Source organism: Phalacrocorax aristotelis, chromosome 2 (assembly GCF_949628215.1).
Source record: "Phalacrocorax aristotelis chromosome 2, bGulAri2.1, whole genome shotgun sequence".
Lineage (NCBI taxonomy): Eukaryota > Metazoa > Chordata > Aves > Suliformes > Phalacrocoracidae > Phalacrocorax > Phalacrocorax aristotelis.
In genome coordinates, this window is record NC_134277.1 from 92,204,940 (window position 1) to 92,230,361 (window position 25,422).

The 25,422-nt window shown below is 40.7% G+C and overlaps 1 protein-coding gene across 14 annotated transcripts in view; it reads right to left on the reverse strand.

The window, feature by feature from the left end:
- The window catches only part of COBL (cordon-bleu WH2 repeat protein), a 168,999-nt gene that overhangs the window by 1,476 nt on the left and 142,101 nt on the right, over nucleotides 1-25,422 (reverse strand). For 10 of the 14 annotated variants that reach the window (XM_075084386.1, XM_075084384.1, XM_075084380.1 and 7 more), the window contains 5 exons: nucleotides 24,380-24,692; nucleotides 11,692-11,795; nucleotides 8,428-10,451; nucleotides 7,680-7,799; nucleotides 5,309-5,560 (listed from right to left, as the gene is read on the reverse strand). In XM_075084386.1, the coding sequence (XP_074940487.1) occupies nucleotides 5,309-5,560; nucleotides 7,680-7,799; nucleotides 8,428-10,451; nucleotides 11,692-11,795; nucleotides 24,380-24,692 (2,813 nt within the window). The remainder of the gene's footprint in view (nucleotides 1-5,308; nucleotides 5,561-7,679; nucleotides 7,800-8,427; nucleotides 10,452-11,691; nucleotides 11,796-24,379; nucleotides 24,693-25,422) is intronic. The other 4 variants (XM_075084385.1, XM_075084381.1, XM_075084379.1 and 1 more) reach the window with 1 other exon arrangement.

Below are 25,422 nucleotides of genomic sequence, written 5' to 3' on the forward strand. Positions count from 1 at the left end.
ATCAGTTGGTCTAATGAAAAGTGTTATCCTTCCCTAAAAACCCCACATCTCATATATCCTTAGGTATTAAGGCTGCAATTACATTATTACTGGAACATAGGTGATGTATTTTTCTGTGAACTTCCTTCTTTTCATGGAAAAAACAGAAACCCAGGCTGCAAGTACGCAGCATCTGACAGTCAAAGTTTGTTCGGTATCGGTTAGCTGTCACTGGTCAAAAATCAATTGATGAGTACTTTGCTTCCTGACTGAATGAAGGAAACTCCCAAAGGCTTTGATTCAGGAAAATACTTAAACAAATGCTCGTCTTCCTTCCTAGTCCTCAGGTCATCCAAGCATACGCTTAGTTTTAAATATATATGCTAGGGTGCTCTTCCAAAATCAAAGTTACTGAGCTTTGATTCTATCAGAGAGATATACATTAGGGTCACCACAAAAGCTAAACAGGAATAATGTATTTGATCAAGTCTAAACCTTCCATTTTGGCCTTACTATCCATGGCAGAAGCTTTATTCCTGGGAGAAAAAAATAGGTCACAGTACAAATTATTAGCCAGGTGAAGAGTTCAAATTAAATTTTACCTTTCAATTCAAATGGAGTAACAGCATGCAAATGACTGCCTCTCAGTGAGCATGGGAACTAGAATCACTTTATAGGCTCATTTGACTACCTGTGTATCAAGCTCAGCCAACCTTTCAGTGGGGCCTCCTGCTCCACTTCCAGTATACCAATGCTAACATCAACTGTGCCTTTGAGTCTGTAATCTGTCACTGCATCCACAGACGCTGATGATAAGGAACAGCATTTCTTCATTCACAATTATATATCTCTGATTATATGAGAAGAATAGCCCACTGCTTGACCTAAAGGTATGGAACCAGGCCATGCTTCCAAGAAGACACTCAACGTGCCGTAATGCAGATCGATGCATTGCCTGTCAGCAGCCAACTTCAAAATATCCCAGCCTATACCAGGGACTCATTGTAATGGGTGCAGTAATTACCTTACCTTGCTCCTTTGATTGCCAACAGAACGATACACTGCACGTATCAAGAGCTCAAGGGACTAAATGCTGATGCCGAACACTGGCAAGAACGCTTGTGGATACTGTGATGGAGCCAAATTAATTTTTAAAATTGCAGCAAGTGAACAGAAAAGGCTGCTTTAGGTACAGCTCCAACCTTTTTTGGAAAAAGTGTCAAATCTGTAGAATCTCTCTTGCATGTACCATTGAAAAGTGGTCCAAAGAAATCATTTTACCATAAGCAAAAGCCTGTTCTTCAGACATACAACCTGCCTTCCCCACCGTGTGCAGGCACATTCCCCTGAAATATTTCTACCAAATCCCTGGGTACAACTCTACCTAAAATGAGTAGATGGTTTATAAGCTAAGGCAACTTTTACAGCTTCTCTTTGTTGGGTAAGATATTCAATCCTGCATGGGCTTGTGCTGCAACTATACCTACAGCTAGACATCTAATGGGTTATTTGCATGTGCAGTTATGGTTTTTTTCCACAGATAATCATGGTAAATCCCAAGGCAAGTTACACAGACACGAAAGTACACATGCAACGATATACACAATTTCAGAAATCTAGCTTGGTTATTTTGCATTTTCTGAGACTGAGAGTTTAGAAACTAAACATAAAGATCTTAAGTATGTGAAACTGTGACAAAAGTTGCTTGATTCAATTTAGGAAAACACTAGCTTACTTTTAACTCCAGAAGCTCAAACAGTACAGCTCTATGACCTGAGTTTTGCTCACCAGAATTAGCAAAAATTTGGTCTCAGATCAGCTGTTTATTTCCTAGATCAACTGATTCTCCTTTGTACTGGAGGCAGACCGCACAGCTGGGAAGCAGGCTCCTCGCTAGCGACACACGCTCATTTCTTAACCACCAAAGGCACTAGGTCAGCCGTCCTGGTTGGTGGCCTTACCTGACGCCATCTCCCTGACTTGGTGTTATACTTTGGACGTGTTAAACACCTGCCAGGTTCCTGGACAGACTGTTTTGAAAACCGAAGAAAAAGGTTACTTCCTGCACATTGTCAGGTCTTTTCCAGTTTGGTAAGTTCATCCCTTTCCAATAACACGTCTGCATCTCCGTTCCCTTTGGGTAGGATCTGTAGTCTAAGCACTTTCTGGCACGTCCCTGAACTGCACTGCACTGGGGATGAACCATTTTACTGAGCAGGCCCAACTGGGCTTGGCACCCACAAGAATTTTCCTTCAGGAGTCTGTGGACAGCAATGGTGTGCAATAAAACAGAAGCTTTTTCTTCAAAACAAAATATGATTTATTTGCCAAAGCAGGCAGACTACTCCAAGAAATGGACTAAAGAACAGCCCGGAGTCCTATGCGCATACTGTCTTACCTATACGTGGCATTCCCCTCAAGTACCTATTTTTGCTCTGGTTTGTTTTGGGTGACCCAATTACAGCCTGTGTGGTGCAGTCCCTGACTCTGCAAGGCAGGGTCAGCCTGCAGCAATTTCTCTCCTCCCTTCCTGCATAGTGGATCTTTTAACCTCAAAGTTCATGACTTCAGCAAACAGCTGCATGATCAGGGGTGGAGTGAAGGAGGTGCCTTTTCACAGATATTAACAGAGCTCAAATGTTTGTTGGGATGCTCCTTATCTAGGCAATTGGTTGCTTTTTATGTTTGGTTCCCCTAACAGCCCCGTTTGATCTGCTTCCATTGCAACTAATCCCCTATAAGTAAGCACAAACTGAGCCATACGTAACTAAGCAATGCAGATTCTTCCGAGTTCTCTACAATATTAGCTAAATAAATGACTCACCATCAGAAGCCCTTGTTCCAGCAAACTTCCAGAAGACAATGGAAGAGGAACAGACACAATTACAGAACTGAACTACCTACTCTACTGTCTAGTTGCGACCAAAATCTTCTAGGAAACAAAGCCAAAAATGGCTCTGTGTTCCTACCTCCAAATCATGACATCATAGATCTTTGACAGAGGACACCAAACAAAGAAAAAAAGCTTGCTTCTGCCCTGGCGCAAAACCACCTGCCAGCCACTGTCTATGAAAAACTCAGTGTTCCTTGGAGAAATGTTCTTCAGCTGTAAAGGAAGAAAACCTTGACATGCAGCTATTACATACTGTCCTCTACCGAGTCAACTTTTGCTGTCACAAGTCATCCAACTGCAGTAAAGAATCAGAATTCGGCTCTCATTTAACGCAACAAGCTAGGAGAGATATTAATATGCACTGGATAGAAACACTTTGAGAAATCTGGCAACATTTTTACTTTTATCAGTGATCAAGGGCATGAGATCTCAGATGTCAATGATATGATGTCTTTGGCATATACAAGACTTAGCTTGAATATCCAGTATCATGAAGGACAGCACAATAACAACAAAATTATACTCTGTCTTGGACAGAATGCTCTCTTTTATTTTCAGAAAAGACCTATACAATAAGAGATGTAGCCTTCTGTCATTTCAATGTCAAAACTACCAAAAATTGGTCTGTCTTGAAAATGAAAGAAGACAGGCACAGTATTTAGCAGAATACATCAGTATATCAAGCTTACTTTCATTGTCTGTGCTGGCTATTCAACTGTTTTGCAATAAATCCCCAAGGATATGGTAACGACTAGTTTTAATGAGTAGAGATATGGGTCCCCTTGGAGACTTCTGCCAGGAGTAAAGTAGTTGGAAGAATAAAGAATTTGGAAAGACCTAGAAAACAACTGCATGAAGTATTCTTGAGAGTCCAAATCCCCCTTTTTCTGTAAATTGGTGAAGTGGGGAAATAAAGGCCTGGAGTATTATTTCTTCATAATTTGTAGTTTTAGAATCATAGAATATCTCGAATTGGAAAGGACCCATAAGGATCATCAAATCCAACTCTCCTCCCCTCACAGGACTACCTAAAACTAAACCATATGACTAGGAGTGTTGTCCAAGCACTCCTTGAACTCTGACAGGCTTGGTGCTGTGACCACTTCCCTGGGGAGCCTGTTCCAGTGACCCACCACCCTCTCGGTGAAGAACCTTTTCCTAATGTCCCATCTGAACTTCCCCTGAAGCAGCCTCATTTTATTTCCTCCTGTCCTATTGTTGGTCAACAGAGAGAGGTGATCAGTGCCTCCCCCTCCGCTGCCCTCCTTAAGGAAGGTGTAGACTGCAGTGAAGTCACCCCTCAGCCTTCTCCTCAAGCTGAACAAACCAAGTGACATCAGCCGCTCCTCATAATAGTATGCATAACATAGGTGTGACTTTTCCAATGCAAAATAACTGCACATCCAGATTTCTGTTTGTATGCTGATATAAAGTTCCCTGAAACAGTGATCTGTTTCTGTCATTTGTTTGATTCTGTGGAATTTCTGGTTTACTAGTAACAAGATTTTTAGGGCTGCTTTCTAATGTTAAAATTTGATTGTATTTTTTGAATTATTTTAAAGAGGACAAGTAAGCAAGGTTAAAGCCTATTTACACATTTATGGTTGGCATCAGCTAAATCATGTGTTGGGAAAAGTACATCTGCTTTTGTACATTCCCTAAAGTCCTTGGATCAAGGTCTATTCTTGGATACTGCAGTGTAATATTGGGATGACTCCACTAAGGCTAAATGATCTATTTCTCTTTACCAAGAAATGGAGTGCAACTCTAGGTTAGGAAGAACAAATTTTGATCAAACAGATAAGTGAACTTACTCCAGAAATAACACGTGGCTAACTGAGCATTTCGCCATCTGGGAGCTGACTAACCCATAACTGACCATAGAAGTGAAACACACATCATCCAATTAATAAAGTTCAGACAGACATTAAAATGACCCTACAGTTTTACTAACAGCTGTCAGCATGTGCAACCAAGGTGTAAGTGTTGGGAATCAAGGTCTAGGACACAGTACTGAAATTCGGAAAGAATACGTATCTCTAAATTTGCTTCAGGGTCTCATATCTCATCTTTCCTAGGTTCACCTTGTCTAAAGGACATCCAGTATTATCTCAGATTCACAAGAATAAAAAGGGTATGAAAATGCTTTCTGAAGTGAGATTCATGCTCTTGATGTTCTCTTAAAAAAAACACCATATTGACTATTCATATGGTTGTATATATGCACAGACATGTTTTAGTCTTAATTGTATGTTTTAACAGCTGTTCAAAGGTTTGAAATGCACTCCTGATCTTTGATTCGGTTAGAGGAAACAGTGCATGCACCTTCTTCTGATGGAAGAAAGAAATGTGTGGCTGGAACAGCTTATAAATAGCTCTCAAAACACAGCAAGCCTACGTTGTTTCAGCCACAATAAATTATAAAAGTGCCTTTACCTTTCTTAACTTTGCTGCTCCAGCACCAGAGCGAATGGCCTCCATTAGGGCTTGCCTTGCCTCCCCAGGGTTACCTGTAGCCATGGCAGAGGATTTAGGAGCTGCTGCTGACAGCTGAGAGGGAGGAGGTGGTGGTGGCTGGGCAGGGGCAGGTGGGATACATGGCTGTTCTTCTTGAGGGTCTTCTGCCTTCCGCAAGGACAGTTCTGCGTTCCTAAAACTCTGCAGCTCTTCGGAGGCCAATGAGGAGACCTGCTCATGATGCAGTTAAAAGGAGGCAATTAATATCAAGCATGACTAAACTGTAATTATGTCACATTTGATGCACTTTCAGTACCCCAATTTCACTTTGCTTAAATGATGTAAAACACGTAGAACTTTTGTTTGTTCATGGGGTTGAACATCTGTTACTACTCACTCACATCACTCAGCTGGGCTGACTACCAGCATCAAGGTTTTGGCATTGACTCTGTCTCAGAAACTCAATCTTTATTTACTGTGAGCTCCAGCATCCTGTAACTGTTCTTGGCATGTAAGGTAAGAGAGAGAGTTGGACTTGGTATTCATTTGGAAGCAACCACAAGGGTTTTGGAATCAGGAAGATATATTAAGGCTGCAGTAGCCACCCAGGAATCTCATTACTTTTTGCAGTCTGGGCTCCACAGAAATAATCTCAGATGACGGGGAGGCTCTTCTAGATCTGAGCGCTCAGACACAGCTTCATTGAAAAAAACCTGCTGTTAAACCTAAAGTTTCCAGCCATACTAAAAAAGAAAATAAAATAGGACCAGGGAGAACTACGTGAAAGCACCGAGAACAAAACTGATTGCTCCAAGCGTGTTTCTGTGGAATTTCTGAAACGAAAATTTCTGCATGAATTACCAGCTTGGAAACTCACCCTACTTTAAATGAATGCAGGAGGAGGGGGCAATTATTCAGACTAAGCCAGCTTTTCCATCAACTGTCCCAACAAATATTTTTGCCATTAACAACATTACTAGTAATAATCATGATAAAGTGTTAGTAATTACAATGATTTGGCGATTATTAAGAAATTCAGTATCACGTGCCAAATGGGAGGTTTTCAAGCAGATGCATTAGCATTCCTTTCTCAGAGAAGCTAAGGCACAAAACTTCTCTATTGAAAAATGAAATGATTCATCTCCTATCAAATAATCCAGAGAGCTCCTCTATTCTATTCCTTCACTGTACAGACACACACACAATATATGGTAATAATGTCATGTCAGATAAAATATGAACATCTGAGATAACATGAAAGGGACAGCCCTTTCATCATAGCACATCTATATCTTGCCCTGTACACATACAAACATGGTGCTTTAACTAGCACAGGTGACACGGTGTGAAAAAGAAGCGTACGGTTTCTAGGCAACTTCCTTTAAAATGATGGCAAAAGCTTCTTTGCTGGAGGGAAGTATTCCAAAAAGTCTCTGTGATAATACACCACCACTTCATTGTCAGAGACTCTTTTACACAAATCTACATTTATTCCCAAAGAATCAGAACGCAGTTAAGTATGTGTGAAGATGGCTGCTGCCTAGCACGTCCTGCTCTCAAGCTCAGAGGAAGCTGTACCCTCCCTGCAGCAAGGGCAGTAAGATATCTGAGGGACGAAGTAATTGCCTAACACAGGCAAGAGATCCCTTCTATCTAATGCCAGCTATCTGGATATGTGCTAATGGCCTGAGTCATTGCACCAGGGAAAGGGGAACCTCCTTGCCAAATACACATCCTTGGCTGGGTTAGTGAACTGAGTGAAAACTAAGGTTAGAACAATGCAGGGTTTGGCTTTTAGGAATAAGAGATGCTTTAATGATTAGGTAAATCTTTCAGACAGAAGGAATCATCCTGCTGTGGTGAAAGTTGATGTTCCATCAACATCAATTACTTGCCTACAGCTTGCATGTACCAGCTCATGTTAACAGATAAACGCCTGCATGAAGAAGCCCCAGTGTGTTTTCATATAACTGGGTCTGGGTGCATACAGTAGGTAATGCAAACACATTTACCTAACTGCATACTCCTAAAATACAAAAACTCCCCACCTAGATGTGAAAATGGTGAACGTTTGATGTCTTCTATGTACACTCCCTGTAATTCGGTTGGATTTCTGTGTTTCTTTCTCAGCTAAAAGCACACCATTTGAGAGTGTTAAGTTTTAACAGCAGAAGATAGGGTCGGACCTGCTATGCTATCTGCTCAAGTCAGATCTGGTCTTAAGTCACTTTATTTCCCCCTCAGCTTCTCTGCAGTACAACATTTAGTTTGTGGCATATCTGGGTTTATTCAAAACACCCAGTAGGAGCAGCCTGGATTTAAAAGATCACTTACCGTCTTGATTTCTTACCTTTTTCAGCTTTGAGGTGCCACTGTGGCCTCTAATTGCCGCTAGTAGTGCTGAGCGCTCATTCTCTGGCTCAGCATATGAGGGTTTCCTGTGATTGCCATTTAGTGCACTGTCTGAAACCTAGAATATGAAAAGAATAAACCTCACGTTGTTATTAGATATTTACTTAAAGGCAGCTTGGAAACACTATTAAAAATATTTTTGGCACTTATACCAGAATGCAAGCTGTGGAGAATCAGTTTGTCTTCTTTTGGGCCTGCTTTTACAGCCCTTACTCACACCGAATCGTGAGGATACGTGTAGACTGTAATGCTGTACTTAGAGCTGCAGTCTCATATCCCCTGAGCATGAAGTCAGTGGCAAACTAGTATCGCCTAGTAATACAAAATGCAGTTTTCTTTCATTGCAAGTATTCACGAGTTTTCTCCATGCTGTGTGTTCCTCTGTTTTTGCATAACACACTGAAATGAGGGTTCGGCTCCCAGGCTAACCTCAATTACCTCTCCTTTACGCTCTGACTCTGCACCCTCTGCTTCTTCTAGCTAGCGCAGCAGCAATGGCGTTGCATAATATGCAGGATGTGCAGGATAAGCAGTGGCTTGGTCTGTATTTTGCCATTATAAATTTTTCAAATGCCTCGTGTACTCCAGCTCACCAGCAACCGTACCAGTTATAAAACCTCTGGTGCCTGACAGGGCGAATACAGGGCTCTGCATTCTGAACAGGCTAAAAAAAGTCTCTACTTTACCTTTCTGAGTTTTTCCTTTCCCCCTCCTGTTTGAATAGCTTCCATTAGGGCACTGTGCAGTGACGTGTCTTTCGGAATTGGTTTTTGGACAACAGGTTTGAACTTCTTCTTTGGCCCGAAGATATTGGTCTGCACATTAACATCCAGTTCAGTGATAGTATTACTATCCAAATCATCAGCTTTCTCCTCCTGTTCTGACTCTGCATTTGCTGCTGCACCATTTAGCTCGGGTGAAGCTTTAAGTGAACCAACTTGCACACCGTTAGCAGGAGGCCATTTAGTGACTCGCAAAGATGAGCTGAAAGAGGATGGGACTCCGTGGAGATCAGGAGACTTGAGAGATGAGGCTGAATTAGTATGGGTCAAAGTCTCACATTTCTGGTCAAGCAGAAGACGCATCTTTTTCTCTGCTATACTTTGTTTGCTGTTTAAACCATGATCATCTTCTGTGCTGTTGTTATCCTTTGAAGAGGATTTAGTAAGTGGGACACTGGCATTCTTTTTATAGAAACTTGCAGAAGTTGCTTGATTTGGTGCCCTGATGTTAACTACTTTGTTTTCCACACCAGAATTATCACCAGGTGTAAACCTGTGGGATGTTTTTTGACTGCAGGTAAAAATACTCGGAAGTGTTTCTCTTGTTTCTGCTGATTCTGATTCCACAGGGCTATGTTTGGCCACAATAATACATCTTTTTGGTGAAAGTTCTGCTTCAGTTTTAACCTCTCCTGCCCCTTGCTTATTTTCATCTTTCTCATGATATTCCATAGAGTCAGACTTACAGGTAGTTATGTTGATGTGTCTTGCAATGGCAGAGGCAACATACTGACTTGAAGTTCTCCTATGTGGCTTTAGAAATGGAAGGTCTGGCTTGTCCTTATTAATGGTTGGGGCCACTACTGGTGTTACCTGAGACTGTGTAACTGGAAAAGGTGGTCTGGTCCTTTCATTCTCAGACTGCCTTTCAGCTACCTGGGTAGTAACAGTTTGTGGTGCTACAGGTTTTGGAGCTGCAAGACAGACAGGTCTGTGTTCATGTTTTATAGTAAAGGGCTTAGAGTTTGCGGTGACTGCTGACTTTTTAGGAAGATGCTCAGCAGAGTCATCGCTTTGCTTTTCCATAGAACTTGACCTCCAGAATGCCTTCACTTTCCCAAGATGAATTTCCTCACTTTCATCAGTAGAGGCACCTGGTATGTGCTTACTGACACCAGTGTTGGGGCCTATGAGGTTGCCTAGTTCATCTATCTTAATGGCACCCATGGACAGTGAGACTCCTCTCTCAAAATGTTTTACTTCAGGTTTTGGAGGGACAACTTTAAAGGTTGTCAAACCCATTTTAGGTTCGTAGTTTGTTCCTGAAATCTGGGCACGATGACACCATGTAGGTGTTGATGAGACTTCTGCTGCTTCAATTTTTTTTGCTGGTGGCCATTTGATTTCTAATTCTGATTTACTTTTTTTCAGAGATCTTTCCCTGTTACTACATTCATTTAATGGACTAATCTTCTCTTTTGCTGTACTGATTTCAGCTGTGACCTTGGAGTGAGAAGGAGTCAGCTTAGATTTACATTCCTCAGACTTCACACCATGTTTGGGGGTGGGTTCCAGTCTTAAGTTCTTTTCACTTCTTTTTTCGAAGGAGGATGTGAGAGATTCAAACATATCTCTCCTCTGTTCCACAGGCAAGTGACTGAATTCATTTTCAGATGGTTGCTGGTGTATTAGGTCCTTGGATATGCATACAGCTCCACCATCTGTGTGTCCCTTCTCAAAGGAACCTGCATTGTTGTTTCTATTTGTAAAGTTTCCTGTATTAATAGAGTCAGCTGAGATGTTTTGTGAAACTCTTGCCTCTGTCTCTTGATTTCCAGCTGAGTTAGAGGTGTTAACTTCTGGAGCATCATCTATGACTGTTACTGGAACAGAAATGGTAACATCTTGGGCAGCCTCAACTTTTCTTATATGTGGGCTCAACACTTCATTGATGTACTCAGAGTCAGAGTTACTTATACCATCCACTGCTGCAAAATACACATACAACATTACATATAGGCAGTATTTAGGCAATATGACTTTAAATTACACAAACAGCCAGTACAATGTTAAGTGGATCAGATATTTTAGTTACACTAAAGCTAACAGGAATATATTTATGTCTGTATTACAAAAAAAGGAGAGATCTGGGTCCTTTTTGTTGTCTGGTTGCTGATTAAGATCAGCCAAATATTCCTGCAGTCCTCCGGCTTCAGCCAGTGGGAAACATACAAATGCAGCTGAAAGCAGAATTTAATCTATTGTTCATACCTTATCTTCGACTAACTTCTCTCAGTGATAAACATTTCACCACATGACTCCGAAGGAGAAACATTTCTGAGAAACAACGAGCAACTCCAAATTATGTTTCCCAGACCTGGTTAGTAATAACAGCCCAGCTGAAGGATTTCCTTGAGCAAGCAAACAAAGAAACAGTACTTGTATTTTTTCTCCATTCTTCTCACCCTTCATTACCAGTGACTCCAGAAGCCTCATTGTGCAAGAAGCTTAACTCTCCTCTCAAATTTGCTGGTATAAATCAAGGGTTACAACACAGAAGCTAAGAAATTGCAGTGTTAGAGGACGCATAGAAATTCAGTCAGAATCAACTCTACTGCAGAAGTACTGAAATAAAGTTTTAAAAAAGTATTCAACACAATTCAGTGACAAACCATTAATAGAGAAATATTTTTATTCACAGTAGGAAAAAGGGGAGCACAATATGACACTTTATCTCTTCCCTCTGTTTCTTTTCATGTTTTTTTGATTTTCAGCTTTAAAATACGTCTGCTAGCGCGGAGTAGGCATTGGGTCCCCCCCTTCTCCACTTCATTACGATAAAACACAAAACAGAGGCATCGTTCATTAAACACAGAGCTGTATTCACAGCTGATTTAGCTTCACTGAAGTCAATGAAACTATACCAAATTTGGCCCATAAAATGTGTCCATAAACTGCTGTTTGTCTCTTTTTGGTAGCAAATACCAATACACAATGAAAATCCAATAAACAGCTTGAAAAATACTCAGTGAGAGTCTGTAAAGTGTGGCTGCCCCAGAAGCGAAGGGAGAGCAACCACTTTGGGTTGACCACATTCTGCCTTAAACCTATGAGTTGTTCCCAGTGATCTTAGTGAGAAATGTGCAGATGTCTCAGAGTACAGTTTGACTCTGCATCTCCTGGCTATGCCTCTCTCTTTTGTACTTTGGAGGCAACATACTTCCCTACCTTCTAAATCTTCATCCAGGTCAGCCAAAGTCTGCTGGAGTTGTGCAGCAATGAATATATCCTCATTCTCACGCTTAGCTGAAGCCATTTCTTCATCTCTCCTGCTAAATGAAAGAGAAGAAAAAGGTTGGGTCTCCCCTTTTTTTTGCTTTGCACTGTTGCTCTGAAATACACTCTTATTTCAGGGACCATTCTTTGGTTCCACTGGGGTTCTGACACTCTTTCCCCAAAGTATGAAAAATATGCAACCTTAGAGACACACACCACCCCAATGACACATCCACATCTAGGAAGGATATCTGTGGTGCCTCAGCATACTCAGTGTGCTGGCGATCAAAAGATTAGGATTAATAAAGCCTGTTGCAAAGAAATGGTCTGGCTTCACTGTGAATTACGCATGTCAGCTGGGCTGCATAAAAACAGCATATGTCAAGACAGAGGTTTTCCATATCCGTACAATTTTAAAGCAGACCACTAGCCATCCTGTGCACCCACTCCGCGAATATATCTGCACCTTAATTAAATAAAAATCGCATGGCAATGAAAAATAAATACAGCTAAGTACTGTTAGACAATCACTCTGCATCCTGAGGGGAGGGAGGGGAGGAGGAAAGAGAACTAATCCCTTGAGAGCTGTTTCTAATGAAACATATCAAGGGGCCTGATTTTGCCAGAAAATAACTCCATGGTTTTTGATGAAGTTGTACAATGATCTAAACCAAGTCTGAAATCAGAATGAGTGCCAAGCGTTGTCTTGGCTTATTGAAAGAAAAAAAAAAAGAGAGAAAAGCTGAAACAAAAAAAAATCCTAACAAAAAATAACTAAAATTAAAAAAAATACACATGACAACCTGTTACACAACAGACCTTCGGTTTCTTAGGAAGATAAATCTTGACCAGCAGAGCTTTTCTAAATCACTGAAGCTAGGATTTTGCACTAGGCAATTCATTTTTTCCAGCTACCTGTTCCTCGCCTGAATTTAAGACATTGTCGTCTGTGACACTGTATCTAAGTTTTGCCCTTGTGATTAGCCTATTGAAAAAATAATTTTCCATTCTAGCCACACTTAAATTAACTCTGGTCAGGCGAAGCAGATTTGCCCTTTTCAAGATCAAATCCTTAACAGCACAGATACAGTGACAGATGGCATATTTGTTTGGTAGTTTACCAAACACCACCTGAAAAATGCCATTTTTCTGCTGCCCTTTAAGATAATAATCTGAATAAAAATTCAGGGATGCTTCCTGACACTGATTTAAATTATGTCTAACAATTTAATTTCCCTTTTTTTTTTTGCTATTTTATTGTTTGATTTTCCTTTGCTCATACCAGGAGCAACTGAAAGCACATGTTGAAGCATCAGGTATGGTATTTTCATTTATTTATTTATTTAGCATTCTGTCTCTCCTTTCTTTATGTCTTTTGTGGTAGTCCTGGAGCCCAATTCTTCTACTCGCACCTAAACTGCCTTGCACTTACAAAGCTGAGTTTATGTATGTGGGATCAATGAAAACAGCAAAACACACCTGCAAAGAAGCTTTCCAAAACTTTTTTCACATACACATCCTTATGTATCTGAACATACAGATGGGATGAATTCAAGATGGCAAGGCTACATATGTGCCTAAGTGGTTTCCTAAACTGGAATCTATGCCAGAAACCCATTGGAACTGATGATCCTAGAGGTCTTTTCCAACCTTAATGATTCCATGATTCTATGGAATACAGTTTCTTCCAGCATTTGCCTTTGACCTGAGCTTTGACAGGCCCTGAACTTCCCCAGAAGCCAACATGAACTGATGATGCTCCGGGCCAGCATCCACACTGCAAGACTCATGGTAAACTGAGATTTCCCCCCGATGAATTAAGAGAAAGGTCGCACAAATCAGTTGAAGACTCCAGCAGAGGCAGCTAGTGCCATAAGATTGCAGTCCTACTGTACCCTGAAGTGTGCGCGCGTGCACAGACACACACACAAATCAATGAGATTACTGATCTGAGCAATCTGAGTAAAAGATTTGAGCTTATTGCAGCATTTGGATTGGGACAGAAGTCTGGCAAACAAAACTCTCAACTTGAAGGTGGCAGAAAGAATGAACTGACTGAATTTCATATTGTTATTGCAGTGGGAAGTTTTCTAAAATTAATAAAAACACTTGCTCTCTGAGTGCATTTTTAAACAATTTATTTGCAACTCCAAGAGAGCATTTTTGATGGGAGAATCATTCGAACTGTGCACCAGCTAAGCAACAGGTCTATCCAGCGAGGAAGACAAATGTTGCTTTCTACTTTACAAAGCTGATCTTGTGGGACAGTTGTCCACAGGTGGAAGCAAATTACTGATGCAAATTGAGACTCTTTCTCTAAGCTACTGTGAAGAAGTTGTTACCAAAACCTTGGAAGAAAAATGTGTAAACCTGCATCTATCAGAGAACGAGACCTCATTTGACAAAGGCCAGTTCACTACCTATTTGGTACCTGGTCATACCTTTCTAGTGCCTGACCATTGTACATTACAGCCAAAATCTGTATTACTAAGGTTGTCTGTGATGGGCTTTCTCCAGGAAATAATGGAAACTACTGGCTTAGAGAATTTATAGGCAATTTACCTAGGAAAACATATTTGGGACTGGAACAGGGACTCCTGGGCTCCAAACATGCAGTGTGGTTCCATTGCACTGACCAGCTCCTTTCTTGTGTCAATCAATGGGAATCTTTCAGTGACTCTTACAGCAAAATTATCTTCTCCTTGATGGGCACAACAGTCAGCAGAGGTCTCTTCATTATCCTCTGTGCACTTATGCAGTGACTGTACATAATTTGCCTCTCAATCTCTGCTTCAATCTCCTTATCTAGACAACTGGGATAATAATATCCAATTCACAGAATTTCTTCTGAAAGAAAGGAGAACAATGCAGTGAAAATGAAAGGATTCTTATTTGCTCTTACAGAGGGAGCTTCAGAAAAAGCAGATCTTTTCTTTTGCATTTCCAAATTCCTAAAAGAGCTATTGTTCAATTCATCTCCAAACTCACCTACCAAGGAAGCTAGAAGGTACAGATTAATCACAGGGCTCATCTTAAAATTCTTAGTGTTGGGAATTTAAAATGTGATATGTGTTTTGTGAGGTGAAGGTCTGGTAGTTTCCAGCAGCTCACATGAATTATAAATATGCCTAAGAAGACTCTTTCTCACAACAGTATTCGGGAAAGGAAAACAAAGGAGCTTCTAATTTTTTTTTCATAGCCTTCTTCCCTTCTAACCCTATACACTTTTCTTTTGTTGACAGCTCTGCTTTGGCCAGAATCCAAGAAAAATATTACTTATTCTGATACCATGTTTTACATTCTGGATAAACATTACCAGTGGTATTTTCTCACACCACTTTTTTTTGACTTAGGGAAGAACTTGATAACCTTTATGCTGCCTTTCTGGTAAAATGTGAGGCGCTAAAAATACAATACCGGTGAGCAATTAAGGCCAAGCTTGAAATGGCAACGTGCACAGTTCCTGGAAGCCTGCGCACTTATTACTTACCTAGATTAGCAGAGATTTGTGCAAGAGCACAGAATGGAGCAAAGTGGCTACTAAACTACAGCTTTTAGTGCTCCACTGAGTGTAGGCTACAACACATAATTACTCCTCAGCAGTCATTTGTGCAGCTGGAGACAAAATGAAACTTATAGCGGCATTTTGTCAAATTAGTTCCATGGGAGACTGCCATTTATGAGGAAGTTTACATTCTAGAAAGGGAAAAAAAACCTCTGATAAACCTGGAATGCAGCTGGAAATGCTGCATTAAAAAGAAACCCAAAACAGTGGTAAGACAATGGATTTGCAATGATAGAAACTGCCATTTTGTTATAGTTACAGCATCTTTACCTGCCGGTCTGCAAATGATAAAACTGACTCAAGTGTCTTTGAGCACTTCTCAGGAGTTCTGGTGAGCCTCATGTATGGCACGAAGGGCAGACAACTCCCACTCTAATGGTGAAAACACAACGCAGACCTACGTAAACTGCAGAGTCTGACGAAGAAGTTCAGTTGTCTGAACTCAGGCACTTGGTGCCATTTGAAATGCTGCAGGATATTCAAGACATCTGTCTGGAGCTGGTAGACATAACATGGAACATAGGGAGACCCATGTCCTGCTGGAGTGGCAGCAGGCGAGATGAAATGGCAGTAGACATCTCTCAGGTTAATTGAATGTGACCTGAAAGCCTCACTTGTTTTGTACCACGTTTGCTGTATCAAAAGACTCAAGAACATGGCTCCTGTGAATTTTACTAGCCGGGGAGGGAAGACAGAGTCAAATCGAGACAGGCACACCATGCAGTAGTGCGCACAGGGAAGCAGTGACTGCTGTGAGGCAGTTCAATGGACATCAAGAGCATTCAGCTTCTCACACATGTCTTAAGCAGCTAACAGGGACTGACCAATGTGGAAAGCTGATATTATGGTTTCTCCAGAGTGAGCTTTGGAGCACCTGGGCTCTTCTCCCAGCTCTGATGGTCTTCTCCATCCGATACTGGGGAACTACTTTAACCCTTACATGCATTTCCAAATTACTCCTCTTCAAAATGCATCCACAATATTCTCCTCTTACAAAAATGCTGGAAAGAGAAATGCTTCTACCTTGGGTATGTATCAAGGTGGGTGTTAAAGAGGAGATTTATGCAGAAGTATTTTAAGTTGTAGACAGTACGGCTGAAAGTGCATCCTTTTTGAATACAACTTTCTATTCAGCCAGGCCAGAAAGATGACATTAAGTAAACTCACAGTGTTTATATATTTGGTTTTGTGATTGATGCAGCAAAGTACTCTTCAAAAGTGGAGGTTACTATTTTCCAGATTAGCCAACAGCTTACAAAATCTTAGGGACCACGTTTCCATTCTTCCTGTTTCTTCGGCTAGGTGACTTTTTTTTATTTCCATTCAAGAAAGGAATATAACAGCACCACGACAGCAGCTAGGATAAGTGGTGAACATTCTCATCACCTAAACTATTACCTGACCAGTGATATTCACCATTTCTGCTGCCTCCTGTGAACTTGAGCATAAAGTTTTAATGTTCAAGTGACCAAAGCCTGTTAAAATGCCGAATCTGAAGACTGCACAACCAACTTAGGACTGGTTAGATAACAAAGTCATCACTTGTCCTTGATGCAAGATTTCTGAAAGTGGCGGGCAGCTAGGAAAAGGAAAAAGCACACGGTCATATTCTGTTGAATGCCAGATAACCGTGCTTTTCATACTCTTCAATGAGTGATAAAAGAAAAGCTGCACACGCTTTTTGAGAGCAAGGTACAAGTGTAATTTCCATTCCAGGTTTTTTAGTTTGTGTTCTGTTTCTAGCTCTCTGGGACTGCATCAAACTGACAAAGGTCTTTAGACAGCATTTATATCTGTGCTGAATAAAAACCACCACAGATTGAATTAAACTATTTTCCAATCCTAGAACACAGAGGTCCAGTAACATAAACCCACCCAAATAAAAATAAGAACTTGTAAATATAGATGAGGAGGAAAACGATGTAATTTTTCAGCGTTACTAGTCAAAAACCTAAACAGAAAGCAAATAAAAATGCTTTTGCTTGGTATCATTTTGTGTTTTAATGTGAGACATCTCTAAGCTTTTTAGACACCGGGGTGATTTAAGCTTCCAGAGTCCCCCAACATATGCGGGTTCCAGGGTCCTGCTGCATAAGCAGCAGCTTGTAGTTGCTATACGGCTGGAAGCATGCCCCCACTCCCCCCTCCCCACACGGGCCTCTGGCAACAGCTCCTCAACGGGAAAGCCCGCAGGCAGACAGCACTGCCAGAAATAGTCAGGAAAGTGGACTAGCATGATTTAAATCTTCATACAGCCACATCACCTGTGCAACGCAAAATTGCAAGTTAAAAGATGACATGGTGAGGTTAAATAACTTTTCTTGGTTTACAAAGAAAAATAAGAAGCTGAGCAAGGACCAGAGCTGTTCTCTCCTGGCAGACAGCACTACATCTTTAGCAACCCAAGTTGCTTCCTAGCACATAAAGTATTTTACAGCTCCAAAGTATACGTATTTTTCCACTGGATGAGTTTAACAGAAAGGCTAATCTGGATTCTTGCTCTATAACGACTGTGAGTATCTATTACTTAACCACAATATCATTAACCACGAATATCTGCCAGCAAAAAAGTGCATGAGAGTATCCAAATTCAAAGAGTTTTCTGCAACAAGGGGAAAGGGAAAGCCAGAGATAAGGAAGGAAATTAGCAGAACTATGTAAGCAGCAGAGGCTTGCAAATCTGTCAGACATCTGGGTCTTAATTAAGTAATTTTTCATCCCTGAAGCTCTCCATGTCGCTTTAACTCTTTCTCTTCCTTCGTCCTCCTTGAAACTACATTTGTTTTCAAAAAAGTAAAACATGTGCCTACCCAGCTAAAATAAAACATGTCCTATAGAGAAACAACAGAACAAAAGTTTCCTTTATTTCTCAGAGATCGTTACATGTGACATGTAATTATATAGGATGTGTTTGTGTGCAAAGAGGTATATATGATACACAAACTGCTATTTTTCATTACAGTTTTTCTCTTTGCTTCCTGCCTGCCTTCTGCCACTCACTATAATATTTTTTCTGCCTCTGACCAGCTTCACTGCTGAATTCTCTCCAGCTACTGACTTCTCTTTCCCTCCTGTTCTTCCCAAGTGGAATACAAAACCTTGTAACATTTGAATTTGAATGGGCTGAAAATTAAGCAGAACAAGTTCACCCACCCCTACCCTTTCAAGCTTTTGTTTTAAACTAACTCATCCAAAGTCTAACAGTTTTGTAGCAAACAGCCAGTATTTCTCAGGTGGGTAATGAAGAGGACTCTTCTCCTCCCAGTAGCTCCAGCTACCCCAACCAGAGCCAAAGGTAACAAATTCTCCCAAGAGAAAGGGAGGAAATAGGATTATCCCTGTCCAGACCCACAGCATGAACAGATCTCTGGAGGGTTCCCCCACCCCCACCCTATGTCCTCCACTAGCTGTACGTGAAGAAATATTCCTCTCTCATGGCTACTGCAACAGAAACCCAAGGGAGGGGAAAATCCTTTCAGACCTTTGGAAGGTATTTTATCTTTTTTTCCTAGACAAGCCTGTAGTTATTTAACTTTATAAGTGCCAAGTTCCCTTTACATTTTAAAATACTGTTATTTTAAAAATATTTTAATCCATTTAAAACCTTTTCAAAATGAAAAAAAAAATCTTTTGTATTTTAAAGTGTTTTTCCTGCTCTGAGAGAGGCTGGTGGAACCACTCACTCTTAAGACCCGTTTTAAACCCCTGATCTCAGTTGCTTATAACTTCGAGGAGTTATACATCTTTGATAGGTGGCAGTCCAAATGCGACAATTTATATCATGCCCATGATCATTCCATTATTTTATTTCAGCCAAAATGGTTAAACGTCTTCCAAGAACAGAGTTTGGAGGAAAAGGAGAGCTGCATTCTGGTACATGAAATGCTATTTAATGCTCAGTCCTCTGAAGAAATGGGAACCTGTGTGGTCTAAGTGGTCACTAGTCTGCCTTGACTCTCTGCGCATCAGCTCTACTTCTCTAAAATAGGATAATGCCACCTTTTCATCCCACGTGAGTCGTGAGCAGAGAAATGAACTGAGGTCTCCATGGCACATGGATACTAGTGTGATAAGTAAGATAAAAAGAGCAAAGGGAAATTAAATAGTCCTGTCTCCAAAAGAGACTTTGAACTGAGAGTGAATGGTGGTATACCTGCTCTATTAATTGAGCTCTGAAACTCAGAAGGAAAATAAACCAAAACAGAGTATGATCACTTTAACTAGAGACCTTGTCATACTGCAAAAAAGGGGGGGAAATTAAGGTTAAAGGGGGAAGCTAAGGTTACACAGACAACCCTAACATTTTTACCTAACTTTAAGCGCATGACCTAGCATCCCTAATAATATTATTTAAACATAATTTTTAATGTGTAATTATTTATAAAGCTCCAGACAGTAGGTGTGCATGATACTTTACAGGCATATAAAACTGACTGATCCCTGCCCCTAGGAGCTTGCGTGATGACACCATACAAGGGATGGGAAAGGAGGGGGTATGGGAGGACAGAGTTGCAACACTGTGAGATCATGAGATGTACTTACTGCTACATAAGCAACATTTCAGCTTCTCTGTGGTTTTCTTGTTACTCATTTAACACTATATATTAAAATTTGGTGAACAGATACATAACACAAAGAAATCAACCGTAAGAAAGGATTTGAAGACAGTGAACTAAGCAGTACAGTGTTCAGTCAGCAGTTAATACTAAAACATTCACAGCTAAACGTTGCATGTAGTCAATTATTTGTACGATGTTAGCCCTTGGCACCCCCAGCTGAGGTCTGGATTCTGCTCCACCAGGCACTGTACAAACATATCGTGAGATATGATAGCTGTGTTATGGTTTTTACCGTCAAAAACCAGTCAGTGGCTGAAGGGGATATCAGATGCAGAGAGACAAAGATGGTTTAACAGGTTAGAGGCAGAGCCAAGAGTAGAACTAGAGTGTTCTGACGTTTGATCTGCTATTCTACATGCTAATTAATGTATGTATTTGGATTAAGACTGCGTGAACAAGAATCCCAAAACAAAGCAATACAAATCAAAACAAAAATGAGCGCACTCGCAAGTTGCTCCCATGTACTGGAAAACAAAACCACGGAGGAAAGACCCCAGCTTGGAAACCCTGGAATCCGGGGATGTTCTTTCAGAAATTTCTGTTTCTGTGCTCTGAGAACTGAATGAGATTTAAGTTCTGCTGTGGTTGTCATTTCTGTGTGTGCAAAGCCCATGGTACGTGCCATTTCTGACCCGGCCATACTATTAGGCTGCTAAGTGCAGACAAACCTATTGCATGTTGAAGACTGTACCCTTAAATGCTCACAACTTTCCTTGTCTTCAGCAGCAGATGAGGTGCAGACCCTGCTATGATATTCTAACGCTATCAGGCATTTCAGCTACACAGAGACCACCCAGGCCACCCAGTAAACAATTCCAGAAACTCTAAGAAAAATGAACTCAAAACTAAACATACAATTAAACAAAGTAAGCAACATGGCAAAACACTCTTCATCTCTTGGAGTACAGGCTAAGCCTCTGTACCAAACCTAGGTAAGAACTGTGGACTTGATTCTGCTCTTCACTGCAGTTCTTCACAGTGCATGTGCAAAATACCACTTGGACTTCCTTTGTAGCCTTTCACACTCCAAATATAATTTGCTTCCACTTTAAGGGTACTGTTCACAGCCCACAGGGTACAAAATGATTTTAGTAGACAGTATTATAAACTCCCAGGAATTAGTTGTTTTCTCGGTGAAAAGCTCAAGCTTTAGTCAGATTTACAATTTAAAATGACAAGGTAAATATTTCCATTATTCTTATTAACCTTTTTTCCCCAAGCCTCAGCCAAATTATTCACTAAATAAAATTTCTGGCTTCAGTGGAGCTCAGACTCAAGGAGACTCTGATTCGCTGCTGCTAACCACTGCTACTTTACAGTAGCAACATGTTCTCCCAATTTCTTTTTTCTTCCTTTCAGAATTGAGTTAGATCTTGGTACACGGACTAGAAGAAGACAGAAAGGAATTAATAAGCTCCATGTAAAATTTTAAGTTTTGTAGCTTATGAAACATATTTAAAACTCTGTATAGCTCAGTATCAGTTATAAACATGAACTGCACTTTGACTTGTCTGGGAATTTAGGAGACTAGTGTGGTCCTGAAAGTAGCCCGTTCATCACAGAAATGACATACAATCTCAGAGCTCCCAGCAGATTTTATTAGTTGGGAGGCAGCTGTTCTGACAGTGGAAGTTGAAACTGACGTTCTCCAAATTTGGCTGTACTCAAAATTGTGCTCAGAATTGATTTACATCCCACTAAAACAAGAATTTAATACAAACAGGTTTAAAAAAAACTCTGTATTTTTATCCTTCCCTCTACAGTTAGGAAGTGGCTTTTGAGAACTTAGCAAGTTGACCTCAAAAGGATTTAGACGAGCACAATTTTCAAAGCTGGTTTGTTTACAAACATATGTTCGGAGTGGAACTGGATTTACCTTCATATATTACCGGCACACTCAGAGCATAAAAGTTTGAAAGATATTACTATCAGTGCTGCTGCTGTGGCAATCGAAGTGGTTGCTGATGTAAGGATAAAATAAATCACAAATGTTAAGTTTCTGCTATACCCCAAAGTTGACCTGAAACAATTTTGCTGTCCCAGAGCCTAAGAAATAAATAGAATTTATGAAAAATAACTGCAATCCCCAAACAACTGTCTCCTACTTCAGTCTAAACCCATTCTTTTTTCAATTATGGACATATTAGATAAATATAGAATATTTAGCATGACAAAACCAGAGAAAAGATTAAGTTGGAAGCCTAGCCCAACCTCCTGCTCCAAGCAGGGCTAATTTCAAAGTCAGACCACGCTGCCCAAGGCTTTGCCTGGCTCGGTTCTGAGAACCTCCAGGTATGGAGATTCCTCAGCCTCTCTGGGTAACCTCTTCCACTGCTTAACTGCTCCCGTTTTGAAGAATTTCCTCCTTATATTCAATTTTTATTTCCTTTACAGCAGCTGTTGACAGTTGCCTCTTGTTCTTTCACTGTGCTTCCCTGAGAAGCCTCATAGTCATCCTTTTGTTTAGGGAAAGACTGCAATCAGGTCCCTCCTTACCCACATTGCTTTTGCAAGGTGAACAACCAGTTGCTTCCTCTCCCCCTTGCACCTTTTGTGCTCCGGGGCCCCAGCCCTCAAGAGACTCTCCAGTTTGCCAATCTCTCCCTTGAATTGAGGGCCCAAGTCTGGACATGGTACTGCAGCATTAGCCTCACAGCGGCTGAGCAGGGGCAGTTAATTACCTCCCTGACTGCAACTGGCAGTACACCGCACTATCCTTCCAGCTTCCCTACTCCTTTGGCGCAGCAAGGACCCCTGAGCAGCAGTCCTGCTGGCCAGCTTATGAAATGTCCCATTGTCTCGTCTATGTGCACTCCTTCCAACCATTACAAATTGTGTGTGTTTGTGTGGCAAAGGTAAATCTCAATGCAATGTACAGTACATATATCTTTGGCTGAAGTGAAAGATGGAGAGAATACTTACTTGTGAGAGGGAGTGAGGGAGTGTGTCACTTAATGACCTGCGGCCAGTCTTTTATTTGACTAAAAAACCCCAAAAAGTCCAAAATATTTTTTGCTGATTAGGATTGTTCTTTGCTCTGATGTCTTTGCTCAACACTATAAGTATATATATATAACATTACACGGTAAATTCTCCCCACCCCCACTCAACGTGTGTGTGTTTTTCCTTACCAGTTTAAATCCTGCATTTTGAGGAAAGTTGGGATTGCTCAGTTATCTTAGAAGGCCCAATCTAAGTCTACTGAAATTAATGGGTTCCTTTTTTGGATCAGGACTGGAATGTTAATTGCAGTTACTATACTAGCCTATCTAATCCTCCAAACAGAGGACCCAAGAAACTGTAAAAGGACAAATCACAAGAAAAATGTATTGCTGATCAAGTATCTAAGCAAGGCTTGATCTTGTCCCTGTTGATACTGATGGATAAAGAAAAGCCCTGAGATCATTCCAATAGGTTAAATACTGACTTTGGCCTAATTTTCCCTAATTTATCACCCACTGCATGATCCAAGATGAAGTTCTCCCTCAGAAATGTGTGGAAGGAAATAACTAGGTCATGATACATGCTCTTATGAAGGGGCTACAGATTAGCAGCTGAATGGAGAGAGACCAGAAAGCACAGACTTTGTGTCAACTGAGAATTCAGAGGAATTTCTGGCCCCTGTCCCATGACTCTGCAGCATCACACAGAGCGGATCCCTGTCAGTATTACCAGGCCACCCTCCTTGCTGGAGGCACAGCTTCCTATTTGGCCAGTTTGTATTTGCAAAGTCCTATAAATTTTGGGTTCCCTTTGCAGCCCTGCCACCAACTATGTGAGTTTTGGCAAACAAACAGTGTCAGAGTCACTTGTGCTTGAAGGCAGTTTCTAGTTAAATTCCAGGTTCTCATATTTTCTTGCAAAAACTGCAGGAAAATGTTTGTTTATGCAATTTAAAAAAAAAAAAAAAAGGGAAATATGCTGAAAAAACCCCCCAAGGTATAATGCCAGTGAAGGTTAGCATTAGGTGAACACATATATGCGTGCACATACCCACAAACCAGTCCCCCAATTTCACTGAATACAATCCTTTTCCACCTGGCTTTCATTGGCTTGGATTTTTCCATTTTATAAATTTTCCATTTTATGACTTGCATGCCATTTTTCTTGATCAATATATAGTAACATTTTAAGCACTTCATATGCTATCAGAGCTACAAAATAAACTAGACTGTAACAAAATTATTTTAGACTTCTTGGAGAAATCAACTCTGGAGGGCAGCGGTCTTTTGCAAGAAATGTAACTACAAGTTCAAACAGAAAAGTGACCTTTGCCTGTTGCTACAAGTATGTTACTGGAGGGGATTTGGCAGTGAGCTTTTCACTGGGAGGAGTCACTTGGCATTGGTACTGGTTTATGAAAGCGCAGAAGAAAGTAGTTGGTTTTCTTAAATGATTCCCTACAAGGAAGACATGTGAGATATTTTCCAAGAGCTGGTTGCAAATAAATTTTTACCTCTGTGGAGCACTGTCAGATCCCACGCTATCAGAGTAGGTGTTCTTTAAGGGGCACATCTCTGGGCCACACATTGCATCTGCCTCAGCTGAGTCCATGTAGCCATTGACCAGCTTGATGTCTCTGAACTTCATACTGCCATTTTGTGGATCCAAAGATACAATGTCAGATGGGGAACTCACAACACCAGAGTCTTCCATGGTGTCCTCAGATACAAAACAGCTGCTTTCTGATGCCATTTCTTCCACCTCTGATAGCTCCAGAACCATGTCATCCACTACACAAACATTATCATGTGCAGGCGGCGGGCTCTCTAAATGAAAAATAGCAAGGAAAGTTAGCTGAAAGTCATCAGTACATAGATCAAACACAGAGAGCTATTCCTTTGTAATTGGAAAAAACCACAAGAAATACATTAGAAAGAGGTTACTTGTATATAGAATAAAGTTGATTTGGAAAGTGACAAAAATTTTGTCCTTCTTTGCTTTTAGAAAGGTGGTTTGCTATGTGTGCCCTGTGGAGTCTGTGTTTTATGATTTGCATAGTAAATCAGTTTCCTTACTTCTATGAAGGAAGAGGGGACAGTTTCTTGGGGGAATTAGACCAAAGTTTAAATGACGCGGTGCAAGAAATCACTCCTGTTACTGCTTCTGACAACACATTCTCATTATTCCTCTTCCATGCTGCCAAACAGATCATGACATTTCCAATAAGCAGTCCATACACAGGTAAAAATGGGCAGCATTTCCCAGTCAGGACACTGAATTTGTATACTAGATCTACTGCTGGCCCACTGGGTATCGCTTTATTTTACTTTCCTATTTAATTTCCTATGCGTTAAGTGGGAGAGTAACAATTGTCTCTTGTTCAAAGCATACAAAACCTGCTAATAAGCGTAAAGAAAAGTAGACACTACTGTGCTTAAAGCAGAACCCTTTCCAATGCTTAGTAATTTATAAAGGAGATCAAGGGATATGCCCTTTGCATGCTTAACTCTATTAAAAGTTGCAAATTCTGAGAGAAGATTAGACACGGCACAATTT